Consider the following 12,202-nt stretch of genomic DNA (forward strand, 5'->3'; position numbering starts at 1 on the left):
GCTTGTGCTGTCGGAGTTGCCCAGGAGCCTCTTTCTTGGAGACAAGGATTCAGTCAAGGAGCATGAGATGGTTATTCAGGGGTGCTAGACTCGAGATGTTTGCAGAGAAACGCCTGTACCACAGACCGCCAGCGCTCGCCGTCATCTTGACGCTAGAGATTGATTCGGCATCGACCGAATCCCTCGATCCGGAAGTCCCTTTGTTCGTCCCGGCCGCGGCTTGTTTACGACCGCCATGTCTTCGAAACATGAGCCATTGACCAGCACTGTTCCGCTCCTCTACTGAACAAGTCAGTGCTTGAAATATGCTTTAATATATGGTGCAAGTCGTCTTCGAACGACTTCAGGGAGTTCTCGACATCGCTGGTCGTCTCGCACCTCCGCCGATGGTAACGAGGACGTAACTGCAGTACTTGGTGCACGCCACCGGCCCTTCCACTTGACACTTTTGCTGCCCCACGCCTTGATAAATGCACCCCCTGCTATCGCACAGCTCCCTGATAGTCTGTTTGGCTACGACGCCCAGCATCGGCGCTTGTACAGCCCCGATCGCTCTAAGCTCCTCTCGCTTGTGGGACCCTTGCAAGAGGGCACCGCTCCTCACATATAAGTACGTCGTCACGCCCCCTTCTGTTTTGCTTCCCTTTCGTTATTACAAACACCATAGAGCGGGAATAGGGCCGTATGAAGGCCGTACATGCCGTCGTATCTCTTGAATCCATCTGATGTTGCAGACGTGCAAATCACAATACAAGGAATAGGGTCGCTGCTCTTGTGCTATGGTAAGGAAATTTGACTTCCACGCTGCCGTCATACTGACGTGCGCCTCTGGGTGTACAAACGGGACTCTTCTTCGCTGCGATCCCAGCACTGGTGTAAGCGCCTTGTTTCTGTATCAAATGATACCCAACATCTGACTTTGAACTGTCAGCCGCAAGAGCAGTAGAGCCTCTCGCATACTCAATGCTTTGGTCACCCTCTTGTTCTTCTCTACATCGCTGGGCGTGATCACCTACGTGATTCTACTCTCCCTCCTCCTGAGGATCGGGGTAGGCGCCCCTCCCTCCCGCTACCTTACCCTCATCAGTAAGCTCGACGTTGCGCATGCGGTCACGGCACGCCTCAATGTGCGTCCTCATCTTGCCGCCTCACGCCTCACACCCACTTTGCTCAAATCATCTCCGTGCCAGTACATTATCAGCGATGCAATCGTCGTATGGAGGGCGTGGATCCTGTGGCCAAACGATCGCGTCGCGCAGGCGCTCCTCCTATTGTGCATGGCCTACAGCGCGGGTGAGTTCCGCAGTCTACTTGACCTAACCGTCGGCTGATTGACGTCTTCCCTCGCCACGCATCGACCAGTCGCCGTTATCGTCAACGGCGCGCTCCAAGCGAACATGAGCGACTCGCCCGTGCCACACACCATCGCGCGCTCGGCGATGCTGGTCACGAATGCGGTCGCGACGGCGCTGGTGGGGATAAAACTTTGGTAAGTCTCGGTCTGCCGCACTTCGAAGCACGTCTCTCGTGTGCCAGCGCGCTTCCCGTCGGAAAAGAGTGTAGTCTGATGGATGCCCGCAGGCTGTACAGACGCAACGTGAGCGCGTCGATGAGCTTCATGTCTGGAGGCGGGCAGGTCGGAGGCATACTCGTCCTTCTTGTCGAGTCCGGCGTCGTGTACTGCATCGTTTGGGTGCGTTCCTGCTCTACGTCGTCTCCGAGTCGCTCCCGATTCTGACCCAGTCGACCGACGCAGATCCTCGAGATGAGCTCGATCAACCGAAGTGTGGAATACCTGATGAACTTCGGCGCGCTCACCCCCGTTCTCGCTGTGCGTGTCTTGATCTCCCGTCTGCTGCCATCCTCCTGTACATCGAACTTTGCCTTACGTATTGACACTGACGTCGCATACTCGCAGGGCATCTACCCGACCTTCGTCGTGCTCGTTGTCACGCTGCAGCAGCATGCGACCGCGCAGGCGATGATTGGCACGCATACCACGGGGGTTCCGGAGCCTTTGCGCTTTGCTAATCATAGGGAATCGTTGTGCTTCGCTACGAACTGTGGGGAGGCATTGAGCGAGGGGGATCCCTCGGGATCGAGGGGAGGGATTGTGCAGTTGGGACAGCGTGAATGGACGGAATGAGAGGAATCGGGAGGACTGGTCGAGCAGTAGAACCATCGGGGATGGACGCAGCGTCCAGGAGGAGGATTACGAACTTCGAGGACGGAGTGAGGCGGCTAGCGCGGGCGTGACTACGTCGAGTGTTCGGTCTTGGGGGAGGGATTTCCCTGTAAAGTAAGACACGAACTTTTCCATACCAAGTGCCCATCGTGACCTAAAGTGACGGAGAGGATGACTTGTTAGACACCAGTTGTCTTTGGTCTTTATTAACCTGTGAAGGGAGCGGGCAAGCCACAAGCCGGTAGGGTTCCAACTCTGTCACGATCACGTGCACTAAGGGGAGCGTGTCACGTTGGGTGACACCCATAGTATGCTCGCCCATCTTACTGTCTACCATCAACCCCTCCTACAGAGATCAGCTTGGACCGCCGAACTCTCGAGGCATACACCCCGCGTAGCACCCCGCAGTCGACGATACACTATGGTCAATCGACTTCCACCCGAAATACTCTCGGAAATCTTTCTGTTCGCCCTGCCCCTTTTTTGGGGCAGCATACGACCTTTCGGATTGAAACTCATTGTTAGCCACGTATGCCGGCACTGGCGCACTATATGTCTGCATACGCCGCAGATGTGGCAGCAGATCGTACTCAATCAGGATGAAGAGGAGGATTGGCGAGAGGACGACGTCGAGGCGTTGTCCGAATATTTGCGACGGTCGGCAGCAGCGACGTTATCGATCGATATAGGCGCCTACCCCCCTCGCACGTCCGCTATCTGGGCGCTACTTCTCGCGGAGACGTGGCGCTGGCATACGGCGCGCATCGTGCTGCATGACGCAGTCGAGCAGATGGTCCCGCTTGCCCAACCACTCGACGTGCCGGAACTTGAGCGTGTAGCGCTGACTCGAAGGTCCTCAATCACGCAGTCCTTTGTGCGCCCTGTTGACCTGACGGACAATCCCTTGCGCTGGTTCCAAAACGCGCCCAAGCTTCGCCGCCTTTCCCTCGCCTGGCCCTTCTTCCCTTCGGCCGTGCACGTCGCATGGGGGCGCATCACGCATCTGAAACTCGACTCGGAAGGATCAGGTCCTACCCTTGCCATTACCATGCGGCAGTGCGTTGATGCTTTGACACACTGCATCGCGCTCGAGTATCTGGAGCTCTCCGCTATTCATTTCCGCTGGGGCGAGTCGCTGCCCATTGTGGAGGTGTCCACACTACAGACGCTCTTGCTCGTCAGTGATGCCATCGCCTTATGTCGCTACCTCTCTGCGCCCCAACTTACGCGACTTTCGCTCTGTCCCAATACACATCCCAACGAGGACCATTGCGAGGCAGTCATCATCATGGCTCGCCGCCAGTCACTTCGGAACCTCCGGTATCTATTCCTGTGTCACTCCCTCTTCCAGTGGCTTCATCTCGATCCGCTGTTCGAGCAGCTTCCCGAGCTCATATATCTCCACTTTACCCACTCAATTTCGTGGTCGTCCGGGGGAACGACTCCTAGAGTGTGTTGCATCGGAAGGCTGCATGCCCTCCGAACGCTATCTCTCCTCACCACTGAGGCAGCGTGGCATCGTGGACGTCAGCCTCCGAGACTACCTGAACTGCTGGAGGGGGAGATCGGACAACTATCTAACCTCGAAGAGCTTCACCTTTGGAACAGGCCAGAGCCAGGTGAAAGTCCAGACCTTGATGAGTGGACAGACAGGCAGAGCAAGCGAGGCGTGAATGTGAAAAGAAAAAGAGGGCATCCTCCGTTTCCTGACGAGATGGACACTTTATAGCCAAAGAATGATTATGTAGAATATAATTTTCAGTTTACTCATTTGTATCATACATATCAAGACGGACACGATCTTGAACTGAACGGTCCCAGCATGATTGTGACAGACGTCACATCGACTTGATCTACCCCAGCTTTGCACCCGACGACCATATCGTTGGTCAACCGCTCATAGGCGCCGCTCAATATCTCGCGAAGCGTGCACAGGACCGCGATGGTCGATAATCTCCCCCCGGAGCTCCTCACTCAAATCCTTCTGGCTTGCCTCCCCGAGAACTGGGGCAGCTTACGACCCTTCTCGTCCATACTCTCTGTCAGCCATGTTTGCCGCTACTGGCGCGAAATATGCTTGAGCACACCGGAGATGTGGCAGCGCGTTACGTACGACGCCAACGACGTAGGCTCCAGGTGGCGTTCGGACGAGATCGAACCTCTGCGCGAATACTTGCGGCGGTCGGCGGGAGCGCCGCTGACCATCGCGATGTACACGGGCGACATGGGCTTGCACGATGAACCGAAGCTCTCCGGGCGCGAGAGCCAGATCGCAGATCTCTGGCGCCTGATCTTCGCCGAGTCTTCGCGCTGGACCGTTGCGCATCTCGTGCGAGACGGTCGCGTACGGATACCTGTCTCGTACCAGGACGCCCTTGACGTGCTGATGCTCGAGGAGCTTCGCTTAACTTGCATCAGAAACTCTGCGTGGAGCTACGCCCTCGATCCCTCCATCACCTTTCGCTGGCTCGCGAATGCCCCTGCCCTCCGCCGCCTGAGCCTCAGTGAGCCGTTTGTGCCGTCCCAGACGCAGGCGCCCTGGGCACAGCTCACGCACCTCAGTCTCGACCTGGATGAACTGGCATCGCTGCATGAGTGCGTCACCGTCCTCCCGCGCTGTATCGCGGTCGAGAGGCTCATGCTCAGCGTGAACACGGCGAAGTGGAACGAGAGGTTCCCCGTCGTAGACGTTCCATCGCTGCACACGCTCACGCTCTGTAGTGATGCGATATACCTGCTGTGCTATATTCGCGTACCTAATCTCACGCGGCTCGCGCTACTCACCGAGGGTCTGTTCACCGTGCGCCACTACGACGCATTTGCGATGCTCGCTCAGCGAGAGACACTGGAGAGCCTGCGATCGTTGACCATCCAGCAGCCGCTCCGCTACCCCCAGCGACTGGAGCAGATGTTGGATACCATCCCCGGGCTTATCCATCTGGAAATCAAGGATAAATGCTTTCCTCAGATCCATCCCATATCCGAGCTGCCTTCAACATTCAGAGCCATCGGCAAAGCTCGGAACCTAGAGTCCTTGTCGCTGCAGCTCTGCATGTTCGGTTGGCTTTTTCCAGATGTGGTCCAGCTACTCGACCAGCAGATATCTCAATTACCCCAATTGAAGAGCCTGCACCTCTGGGGCGTTCCAGAAGCCAAACGACTCGCCAAGGCTGGAGAATACAAGGATTGGATCGATGGACTACGAGAACGTGGTGTTCACGTGCGGAGCGATGAGGACTGTATGCAGGAGGCCGGTCGTTTTCACAGTTATGGGAATAGAACTACGGACTAGGTAGGAATTGACGTCACCAAAGTAGATGTTCGCAGACTGCTCTTGTAAACATGGTGCATCATTGATTATAAAACATATCACTGCATTCGATCCTCTACAAGCGCGCCCCAGCACGCCCGTCCAGAGCATGGTCGCGCCGTAGCCTCTCGCGATCTTCTGATGCGATGCCGTACTCGTGCAGAATTTCTTCTGTGTGAGCACCGGGAGGTACAAAGGATGCGCTCAAATCAGAGACGGGGCGTGGCTCGTCTATGCTTGGATGAGGCTTTGGCACTGCGGTATAGCGGTGCGCAGCTTCCTTCGGGGAGAGGACTGGCACGGCGCAGGCGTCGCTCCCTGAGAAGAATTTCTAGAGGGTGTCGGGAACGCAAATCCAGTTCACAAGCTCACCCTGGAACACCTTCGCCCAATAATCCCGCGGTTGGGTGGCGAACCCGGACTGCAGGTAATTTCGCAGTTGTGGCCAGAGCTCGCGCAGCATCTGCGCATCTGCTGGGGGTGTCCAGCCGCCCTCGCCCGTGAATCCAGCTGGTAGGGCCCCAGTGAACCGCCTCGTAAATTCGGCATAGAACTGGGGCTCCAGGCAGCCTACGCTCATGTACCGGCCGTCCTTGCACACGTAGACGTCGTAGAACGGGGCAGCACCGTCGAGCACGTTGTGGCCGCGCTCAGAGACAAACATCGGGGATGCAGGAGCGAGCGCCTTGTGAAGCAAGGGGAACGAGCTGACGTATCGCGCGCCGGAGACCATATCGGTTTGCACGACCTGCCCGCGGCCGGTGCGGAGGGCGAGTACGATGCCGAGTAACCCGCCTCCCGCGAAGTCGGCGAGGAGGTTTAGCGGGAAGGTAGGCTTGCTCTCGCCGGGGAGCATGTCGAGTACACCGCTGAGCGCAAGATAGTTGATGTCATGGCCTGGGAGAGGAGTGAGAAGCCGTACGACTGTTCAAGCGAGACCGCCGACCAGCCATATTCTTCTCCGGACCTGTATTATGCAGAGGTTAGAAATCATAAACCCATAGCTTGATCCTCTTACCATCTAACGAGAATCTGTAGAATTCAGCAGCAGAAGTCTCAAGGTAGAAGGCAGACTCACCCAGCGATTCGCGCATAGATCAAACGCTTGTTCAGCCCCTCCTCTCCCAGAAATACATCTGGACTAAGCCCAAGACGCTCCAGTACGCCAGGTCGAAACGGGTCTATCAACACGTCCGACGCAGCGATGATCTTCTTCAGTACATCGCGTCCAGAGGGCGTCTTGGGGCTGATAGCGATAGACCTCTTCCCGCGAGCCAGCACGTCCAGACTCTGCGCACCTGGTTTATCGACGCGCACGACAGACGCGCCATGGTCTGCGAGGATCAGTCCAGCGAAAGGGCCTGGCGCCAGGCCTGCAAACTCAACGACCTTGACGCCGGAGAGAGCCATGGAGGGAACATGAGAAAGAGAAGCCTCCTGGCTTTATATTCCCATGTCCTGTGTTCTCGGAGGCGGTCATGTTTTTAGCCGGACCCAAGCGGTATCGGGCTCGGTGAGGTCACGCGCGCAAGCAGGCCCAGAAGTCGGCGACCAGTAACAGAAGTGCTCACCATGTATGCAGTCCACACTTTGCGCGATTACTTTATGGGACGTCATGAATTTAGAGTTCTTCTGCTGGACGTGAACGTTCTGAACGGTGTACACCAACTCTTTGCGCCACCGTGCTGGCGAAAAGATATATGGACTCTCTGCTTCAGTACGGTCGTCATCGGATATACGGATGTCATGTAGCGTCTCCTCAGACGAGAAGACTGGAGGAGAAAGGAAAGCAGCGACGCAAATATGCGAACATGGCAGTTTGAGTCAAGGGCCGGATGCCCGGCGCGCCGTTGTGGGTCCCGGTCACGTGGCCGTCCAGAACCCATCTCGCGCGCCGCGCGCGTCTTTTGTCCCGAACACCTTCTCTGTATACGCCGTCATGGCATCTACCCCTCCCCCGGCTAGCTCGTATGCCATACCACCAATCCCGTATCTGCCACCACCGTCCGGAGGCCATCGCCCGCGGGGCTCCTTTGGCTCCTCGTTCTCGCTCGGGCCTCAATCAATGATAGACTCGTACATCGAGGGCCATGCGTCTCCTCTTTCACAGCGCTCTTTCAATCTGGACCCCAACCAATCTATGCTATCTGCATCCCCCTTGCGCTCCTCCCCGCGCCGAAAACACCGCGCGCCGCGCGAGACTGCCAGCCGAGGACCGCACCCGCTCGCCACCGACACGACAGACATCTTCCAGGACTCGGAGATCGACGCGGACGCGGACGATGAGGATGAGCAGGAGTGGGGGATGGTCGATCGCATACGGCTATGGCGACACGACGCGCTGATGCAGCATATGTACGAGACCGCCGCGTTCTGGGGGGACAAGGTGCTCAGCTGGACGAGTGCGTGTCGATGCTTTTCTGATTTTAAGCATACTGACGCGCCACAGATGACCCAAACGACGCGTTCTGGCTTGCGCAGACATACTTCAATGCCAGGCAGTACTCACGCGCCGCGCGTCTGCTGACGCGACCATTCCGGATGGCACCCCCGCACCGACCCCCCTCCCCCCCACACCCCTCTGCCAATGGCTTCCTGTCCGTCAAAGGCAAGGAACGCGACACGGGCGAGAAGCCGATTGTCTTCCCCGCTAGACTGCCCATGGGTCCCGCGGGCATGATCACCATGCCCGAGGAGGAGCAGGAGGGCGTCTCGCGCCTGGTGGATATGAGCTTGTCCTGCAGATACCTTGCGGGAATGTGCCATATGCAGATGGGACATTGGTCCGAGGCGTTAGAAATCATCGGGGAGTCGAATCCGTTCCAGAAGACCTCCAATCGGGGGCCTGCGGTACCCAACAACGATGGCGGCATCAAAGTGCGTCTTTCCGTGAATGACTCGCGGGAAACACTGAAGTAACGAAGTATGCAGGTGGAGGCATCGACATGTTACTTGCGCGGTCTGCTCATGCAGAAGTTGAACCGCGGAGACGAAGCGAAGGAGTCCTTCCTCGAGGCCTTGTCTCTTGACGTGAAGTGCTACGACGCCTTCCAGAAACTGGTAGACAGTCAAATGATGACCCCAGACGAAGGTGCGGCCTCCACCTTGCGTACCCGTACGATCTCTGACATGTACTATATCTAGAGTGGAACGTCATCCAGTCTCTCGCCTACTCATCCCAAACACCGCACGATGCCCAGTTTGTCCAACTGATGTACACCAGCCGCCTACGAAAGTATAAGCACAAGGCCGAGCATGCGCTCACCAGAAAAAAGCTTGTAGAGGAGTACGGCCTCGGCGACAACCCAGACGTCCTCCTCAGCTTCGCCGACGCGCTCTTCAGTGACTTCCGGTTTGCTGACTGCTATGCCATTACATCCAGGTAGGCACGATCTCTCCTTCCTGCATTCGCTGCCCTCTGGCCTGACTGACGCCACTTACTCAGAGTCCTCGGCATGATCTCCATCCATAACCAGGCGCTGCCGATGCATTTGGCGTGCATGTTCGAGCTGAAGCACCTCCACTCCAAGCTCTTCCTCCTCGCGCACGAGATGGTCGACCGCGAGCCGGACAACGCGCTCAGCTGGTACGCCGTCGGCATGTGGTACCTCTCGAAGGGCTCGTGGGGCCAGGCGCGCCAGTTCTTTGCGTACGTCCACTCGTTTGCTGCGTCCAGTATGTTCTGTATGCTGACCATCTGCACAGCAAGTCCTCGCTGTTGGACCCGCGCTTTGCGCCGGCGTGGATATCGTTCGCGCACGCGTTCTCTTTTGAGGGCGAGCATGACCATGCGATTACGGCGTATTCGACGTGTACGAGGATGTTCAATGGGTTTGTCTCCTGCTTCAGGTCGAGGGGCGTCCTGACTGACATGCCCGCAGCTCGCACCTACCGTACATGTTCTTGGGCATGGAACATCTGGCACTCTGCAACTATGGGCAAGCCAACGACGCGTTCCGGGCCTCGCGCTCCTTATGCGACTCTGATCCGTTGCTCCTCAACGAACTGGGTGTGCTGGCGTATCAGCGGCAAAAGTACGTCCTTTACCAGAAAGTAGTCGGCGATGGAGAATCTGACACGCACGATCAGCTACAAAGAAGCCGCGGAGTACTTTGAGCAGGCTCTCTCGGTGGCGAACGTGACGCAGAGCTCGCACACAACCTGGCAGGCGACGTACATCAACGTCGGGACGTGCTATCGCAAGTTGCGGTATGTTCGATGTTTCAACCTCAACCTGACCGCCTTGCTGATACACGACGACCTTAGGCGACTCCCCGAAGCCGTAAAAGCGTACGAGAAGGTGCTCGAGTCGGATCCGCGGCACGCCGTCGCGTTGAGCTTCCTTGCGATCTGCTACCACCTCATGGGCGACTTGGACAGTGCGATCTTGAAGTATCATGAGGTGTGTTGTCGTTGCAATGTTGGGCCAGTCGTATCTGACGGTTTATGCTGCAGACCTTGAGCCTGGTGCACAACAACAACATCCTTGACCTACTTAACCTGGCCCTCGATGCGGCGACGGTGGTCGATCAGCCGAGGCTTGGAGATGCGGAGTGGAGGCAAAGGGTGGCTGAATGGAAGGCGGCGACTGGCCAAATTCAGCCTCAGGATGATTCAACGGTGGATGAGATGAGTATAGGGTAGCTTTTGTAATATTCCCTTCCGTTATCCTCTCTGCGCAGTGATTTTCTTTTGATTTTTTGTAATGTCTCCGCCGCTGTGGCGCGCATCGGGAATCGCCGAGTAAACAAGCGCAAATTGAGTCAGTGACGCTGATCGGGCTGTCCGCCTTCGCTTGCCTCACGACTGCATCGGACGTCGCCCTTGGCGGTAGCAGCTCCCCACAGCCCTCGATCTCGTCGCGCACGCCGCCGACAGAGCTCCCGCATCTCGCAACTGCTGTACTAGCCAGCAGTCGCGGACCAACTAGACTCAGCCCAGCATGCCGAAGGTGCGATCCTGCGTCCTGCTGCCTCCGCCTGTCTTACTTATCGTCTGTCCCTCTTCAGAATAAGGGAAAGGTTCGTTTGTGAAGATCGCGGGCAAGAGACGAGGTGTCTGACGGATGTACAGGGTGGAAAGAACCGTCGGCGCGGAAAGAACGACAACGACGACGACAAGCGCGAGCTGGTCTTCCGCGAGGACGGCCAGGAGTATGCGCAGGTGACGAAGATGCTCGGGAACGGGCGCCTTGAGGCGCAGTGCTTTGACGGCGAGAAGCGCCTCGCGCATATCCGAGGGAAGATGCGCAAGAAGGTGCGTCGTCGATGGCTCTGCTTGCTCGGCCCCGCTGACCGAGATGCTCGCATCTAGGTGTGGATCAACCAGGGTGATATCATCCTCATCTCCCTGCGCGAGTTCCAGGACGACAAGGCGGACGTGATCGTAAAATACACGCCGGATGAGGCGAGGAATCGTGCGTGGTGGTGTTCCCCGTGTCATGGCAGTGCAATTGATCTTGACCTCCCCCATCACAGTCAAGGCGTACGGCGAGCTGCCCGAAAACGCGAAGATTACGGAGAACACGTTCGACGAGGAGGAGGGCGAGTGCACTTTCGAGTTCGGGGACGACGAGGAGCTCGACATCGACGAGATCTAGAGGAGCCACCATATCCCCGCCAAGTCTCGCTATCCCCGCCATCGCTACCCTCCCGCTCGTTACGGTTTACCTACCCCGCACACGTACCTGCCTCGCGCACGTACAGGTCCCAGGCTCGTCCGGACATAACGGACCGTCTATCCATGCCGTCGTTTCTGCTCTCTGTAATCCATCGGTCTCCCCATTCGTCATGTACACACACCGAGACCGTTGTATCAGTATGACTTATCTGTAGGTATATTCAGTCTGCGGTGCTCTTTGACGTGCGCTGCACGCTTTCGATGGTCGTGATCATTGCTGCCCTTCCAGTAGGACTCAGGCCTCAGGCCTCAACAACGCAAGCTGGGACACCGAATTCATGATCGTCCAGCAGTACTTCGACGAGAGCGGTAGCTGCATTCGCCGTTCTGGCCAATGGAATGCTACGAATCAGGATAATAGTGATTCTTCAGGTGCCGGTACTTCCTCAATGAATACAAAGCGAGAGTCTCTGTCCTCGTAAGTTCAGGGATCGCGAACGCGCTAGTGCTACAACTGCCACATACCATTCTTGATATACTCAGCCATCTTCAGCGCCTTCTCGATATCCTCATGATCTGTCAGATTCCTGTTCTCTGTAGCCTTCTCAGTCCACAATGTTTCCTCTCCTAAGCACGCTGTCTTACTCTCGAACATACGTCGTATTTTGCCATTGAAGTCGTACCTTCAAGGTATCAGGGTATGCGCGCACCGGTAGTCCCATCGACTCACGCGGGGTCGGGGTATTCCTTTCCAAGGTATAGCAGCTCCTTGTATAACCGAAGAGCTCGTAGGCGTGTTGTATTACATGCCATTAGCCTGAGGGTACGCGGATGGTGGTCGAGGTCAAGGTTTTCACGGATGGTCACACGACCCGGTGGCGCGCCGGGCCGGGAGTCCGCTGCTGAACTCGAACTTCCATGTTCGCCCACCGGTATCGCTGTCGCTGCTTGCCTCTGCTTCCCAATCTATTCGGTGGAAAGAGGTACTTGACATCGACCCTGAAGCTAAAAAAGACCTTGAGGATGAAGGCGCCCGCGACGAAAATCGTGTTTTTCTTTCCTCTGTAGCTCAGTCTTGAGGGAATTGC

The 12,202-nt window shown here is 56.9% G+C and overlaps 7 protein-coding genes across 7 annotated transcripts; 5 read left to right on the top strand and 2 right to left on the bottom strand.

Moving 5' to 3' along the window:
- Positions 1-95: 95 nt before the first annotated feature.
- SCHCODRAFT_01189514 (uncharacterized protein) lies at positions 96-2,318 on the top strand (the record flags this gene model as incomplete). Its single annotated transcript, XM_003032294.3, has 7 exons — positions 96-202; positions 932-1,127; positions 1,191-1,293; positions 1,363-1,489; positions 1,537-1,693; positions 1,757-1,831; positions 1,919-2,318. 7 exons carry the CDS (start codon positions 96-98, stop codon positions 2,144-2,146), a joined length of 993 nt encoding a protein of 330 aa, XP_003032340.1. The 3' UTR covers positions 2,147-2,318.
- Positions 2,319-2,513: 195 nt separating this feature from the next.
- SCHCODRAFT_02625362 (uncharacterized protein) lies at positions 2,514-4,003 on the top strand. Its single transcript, XM_003032293.3, has one exon. The coding sequence runs from the start codon at positions 2,607-2,609 to the stop codon at positions 3,912-3,914; it is 1,308 nt and encodes a 435-aa protein (XP_003032339.2). The 5' UTR covers positions 2,514-2,606; the 3' UTR covers positions 3,915-4,003.
- A 2-nt stretch (positions 4,004-4,005) lies between these two features.
- SCHCODRAFT_02625364 (uncharacterized protein) lies at positions 4,006-5,589 on the top strand. Its single transcript, XM_003032292.2, has one exon. It carries the CDS (start codon positions 4,128-4,130, stop codon positions 5,475-5,477), a length of 1,350 nt encoding a protein of 449 aa, XP_003032338.1. The 5' UTR covers positions 4,006-4,127; the 3' UTR covers positions 5,478-5,589.
- SCHCODRAFT_01200798 (CoA-transferase family III) lies at positions 5,572-6,905 on the bottom strand (the record flags this gene model as incomplete). Its single annotated transcript, XM_003031847.2, has 5 exons — positions 5,572-5,813; positions 5,868-6,392; positions 6,442-6,462; positions 6,514-6,527; positions 6,574-6,905. 5 exons carry the CDS (start codon positions 6,903-6,905, stop codon positions 5,572-5,574), a joined length of 1,134 nt encoding a protein of 377 aa, XP_003031893.1.
- Positions 6,906-7,800: 895 nt separating this feature from the next.
- SCHCODRAFT_02502054 (TPR-like protein) lies at positions 7,801-10,139 on the top strand (the record flags this gene model as incomplete). Its single annotated transcript, XM_003032291.2, has 11 exons — positions 7,801-7,897; positions 7,945-8,092; positions 8,228-8,372; positions 8,427-8,586; positions 8,640-8,877; positions 8,941-9,144; positions 9,201-9,326; positions 9,377-9,529; positions 9,585-9,704; positions 9,762-9,897; positions 9,951-10,139. The coding sequence occupies 11 exons, from the start codon at positions 7,801-7,803 to the stop codon at positions 10,137-10,139; spliced, it is 1,716 nt and encodes a 571-aa protein (XP_003032337.1).
- Positions 10,140-10,313: 174 nt separating this feature from the next.
- Positions 10,314-11,135, top strand: SCHCODRAFT_02625372 (nucleic acid-binding protein). The gene is made up of 5 exons (XM_003032290.2): positions 10,314-10,446; positions 10,505-10,516; positions 10,569-10,751; positions 10,809-10,911; positions 10,973-11,135. Exons 1-5 carry the CDS (start codon positions 10,438-10,440, stop codon positions 11,092-11,094), a joined length of 429 nt encoding a protein of 142 aa, XP_003032336.1. The 5' UTR covers positions 10,314-10,437; the 3' UTR covers positions 11,095-11,135.
- Positions 11,136-11,516: 381 nt separating this feature from the next.
- Positions 11,517-11,927, bottom strand: SCHCODRAFT_02502477 (uncharacterized protein; the record flags this gene model as incomplete). The annotated part of the gene is made up of 4 exons (XM_050343132.1): positions 11,517-11,584; positions 11,640-11,708; positions 11,760-11,797; positions 11,845-11,927. 4 exons carry the CDS (start codon positions 11,925-11,927, stop codon positions 11,517-11,519), a joined length of 258 nt encoding a protein of 85 aa, XP_050199940.1.
- Between the last annotated feature and the right edge of the window lie 275 nt (positions 11,928-12,202).

The sequence above is a fragment of the Schizophyllum commune genome (assembly GCF_000143185.2).
Source record: "Schizophyllum commune H4-8 unplaced genomic scaffold SCHCOscaffold_6, whole genome shotgun sequence".
Taxonomy (NCBI): domain Eukaryota; kingdom Fungi; phylum Basidiomycota; class Agaricomycetes; order Agaricales; family Schizophyllaceae; genus Schizophyllum; species Schizophyllum commune.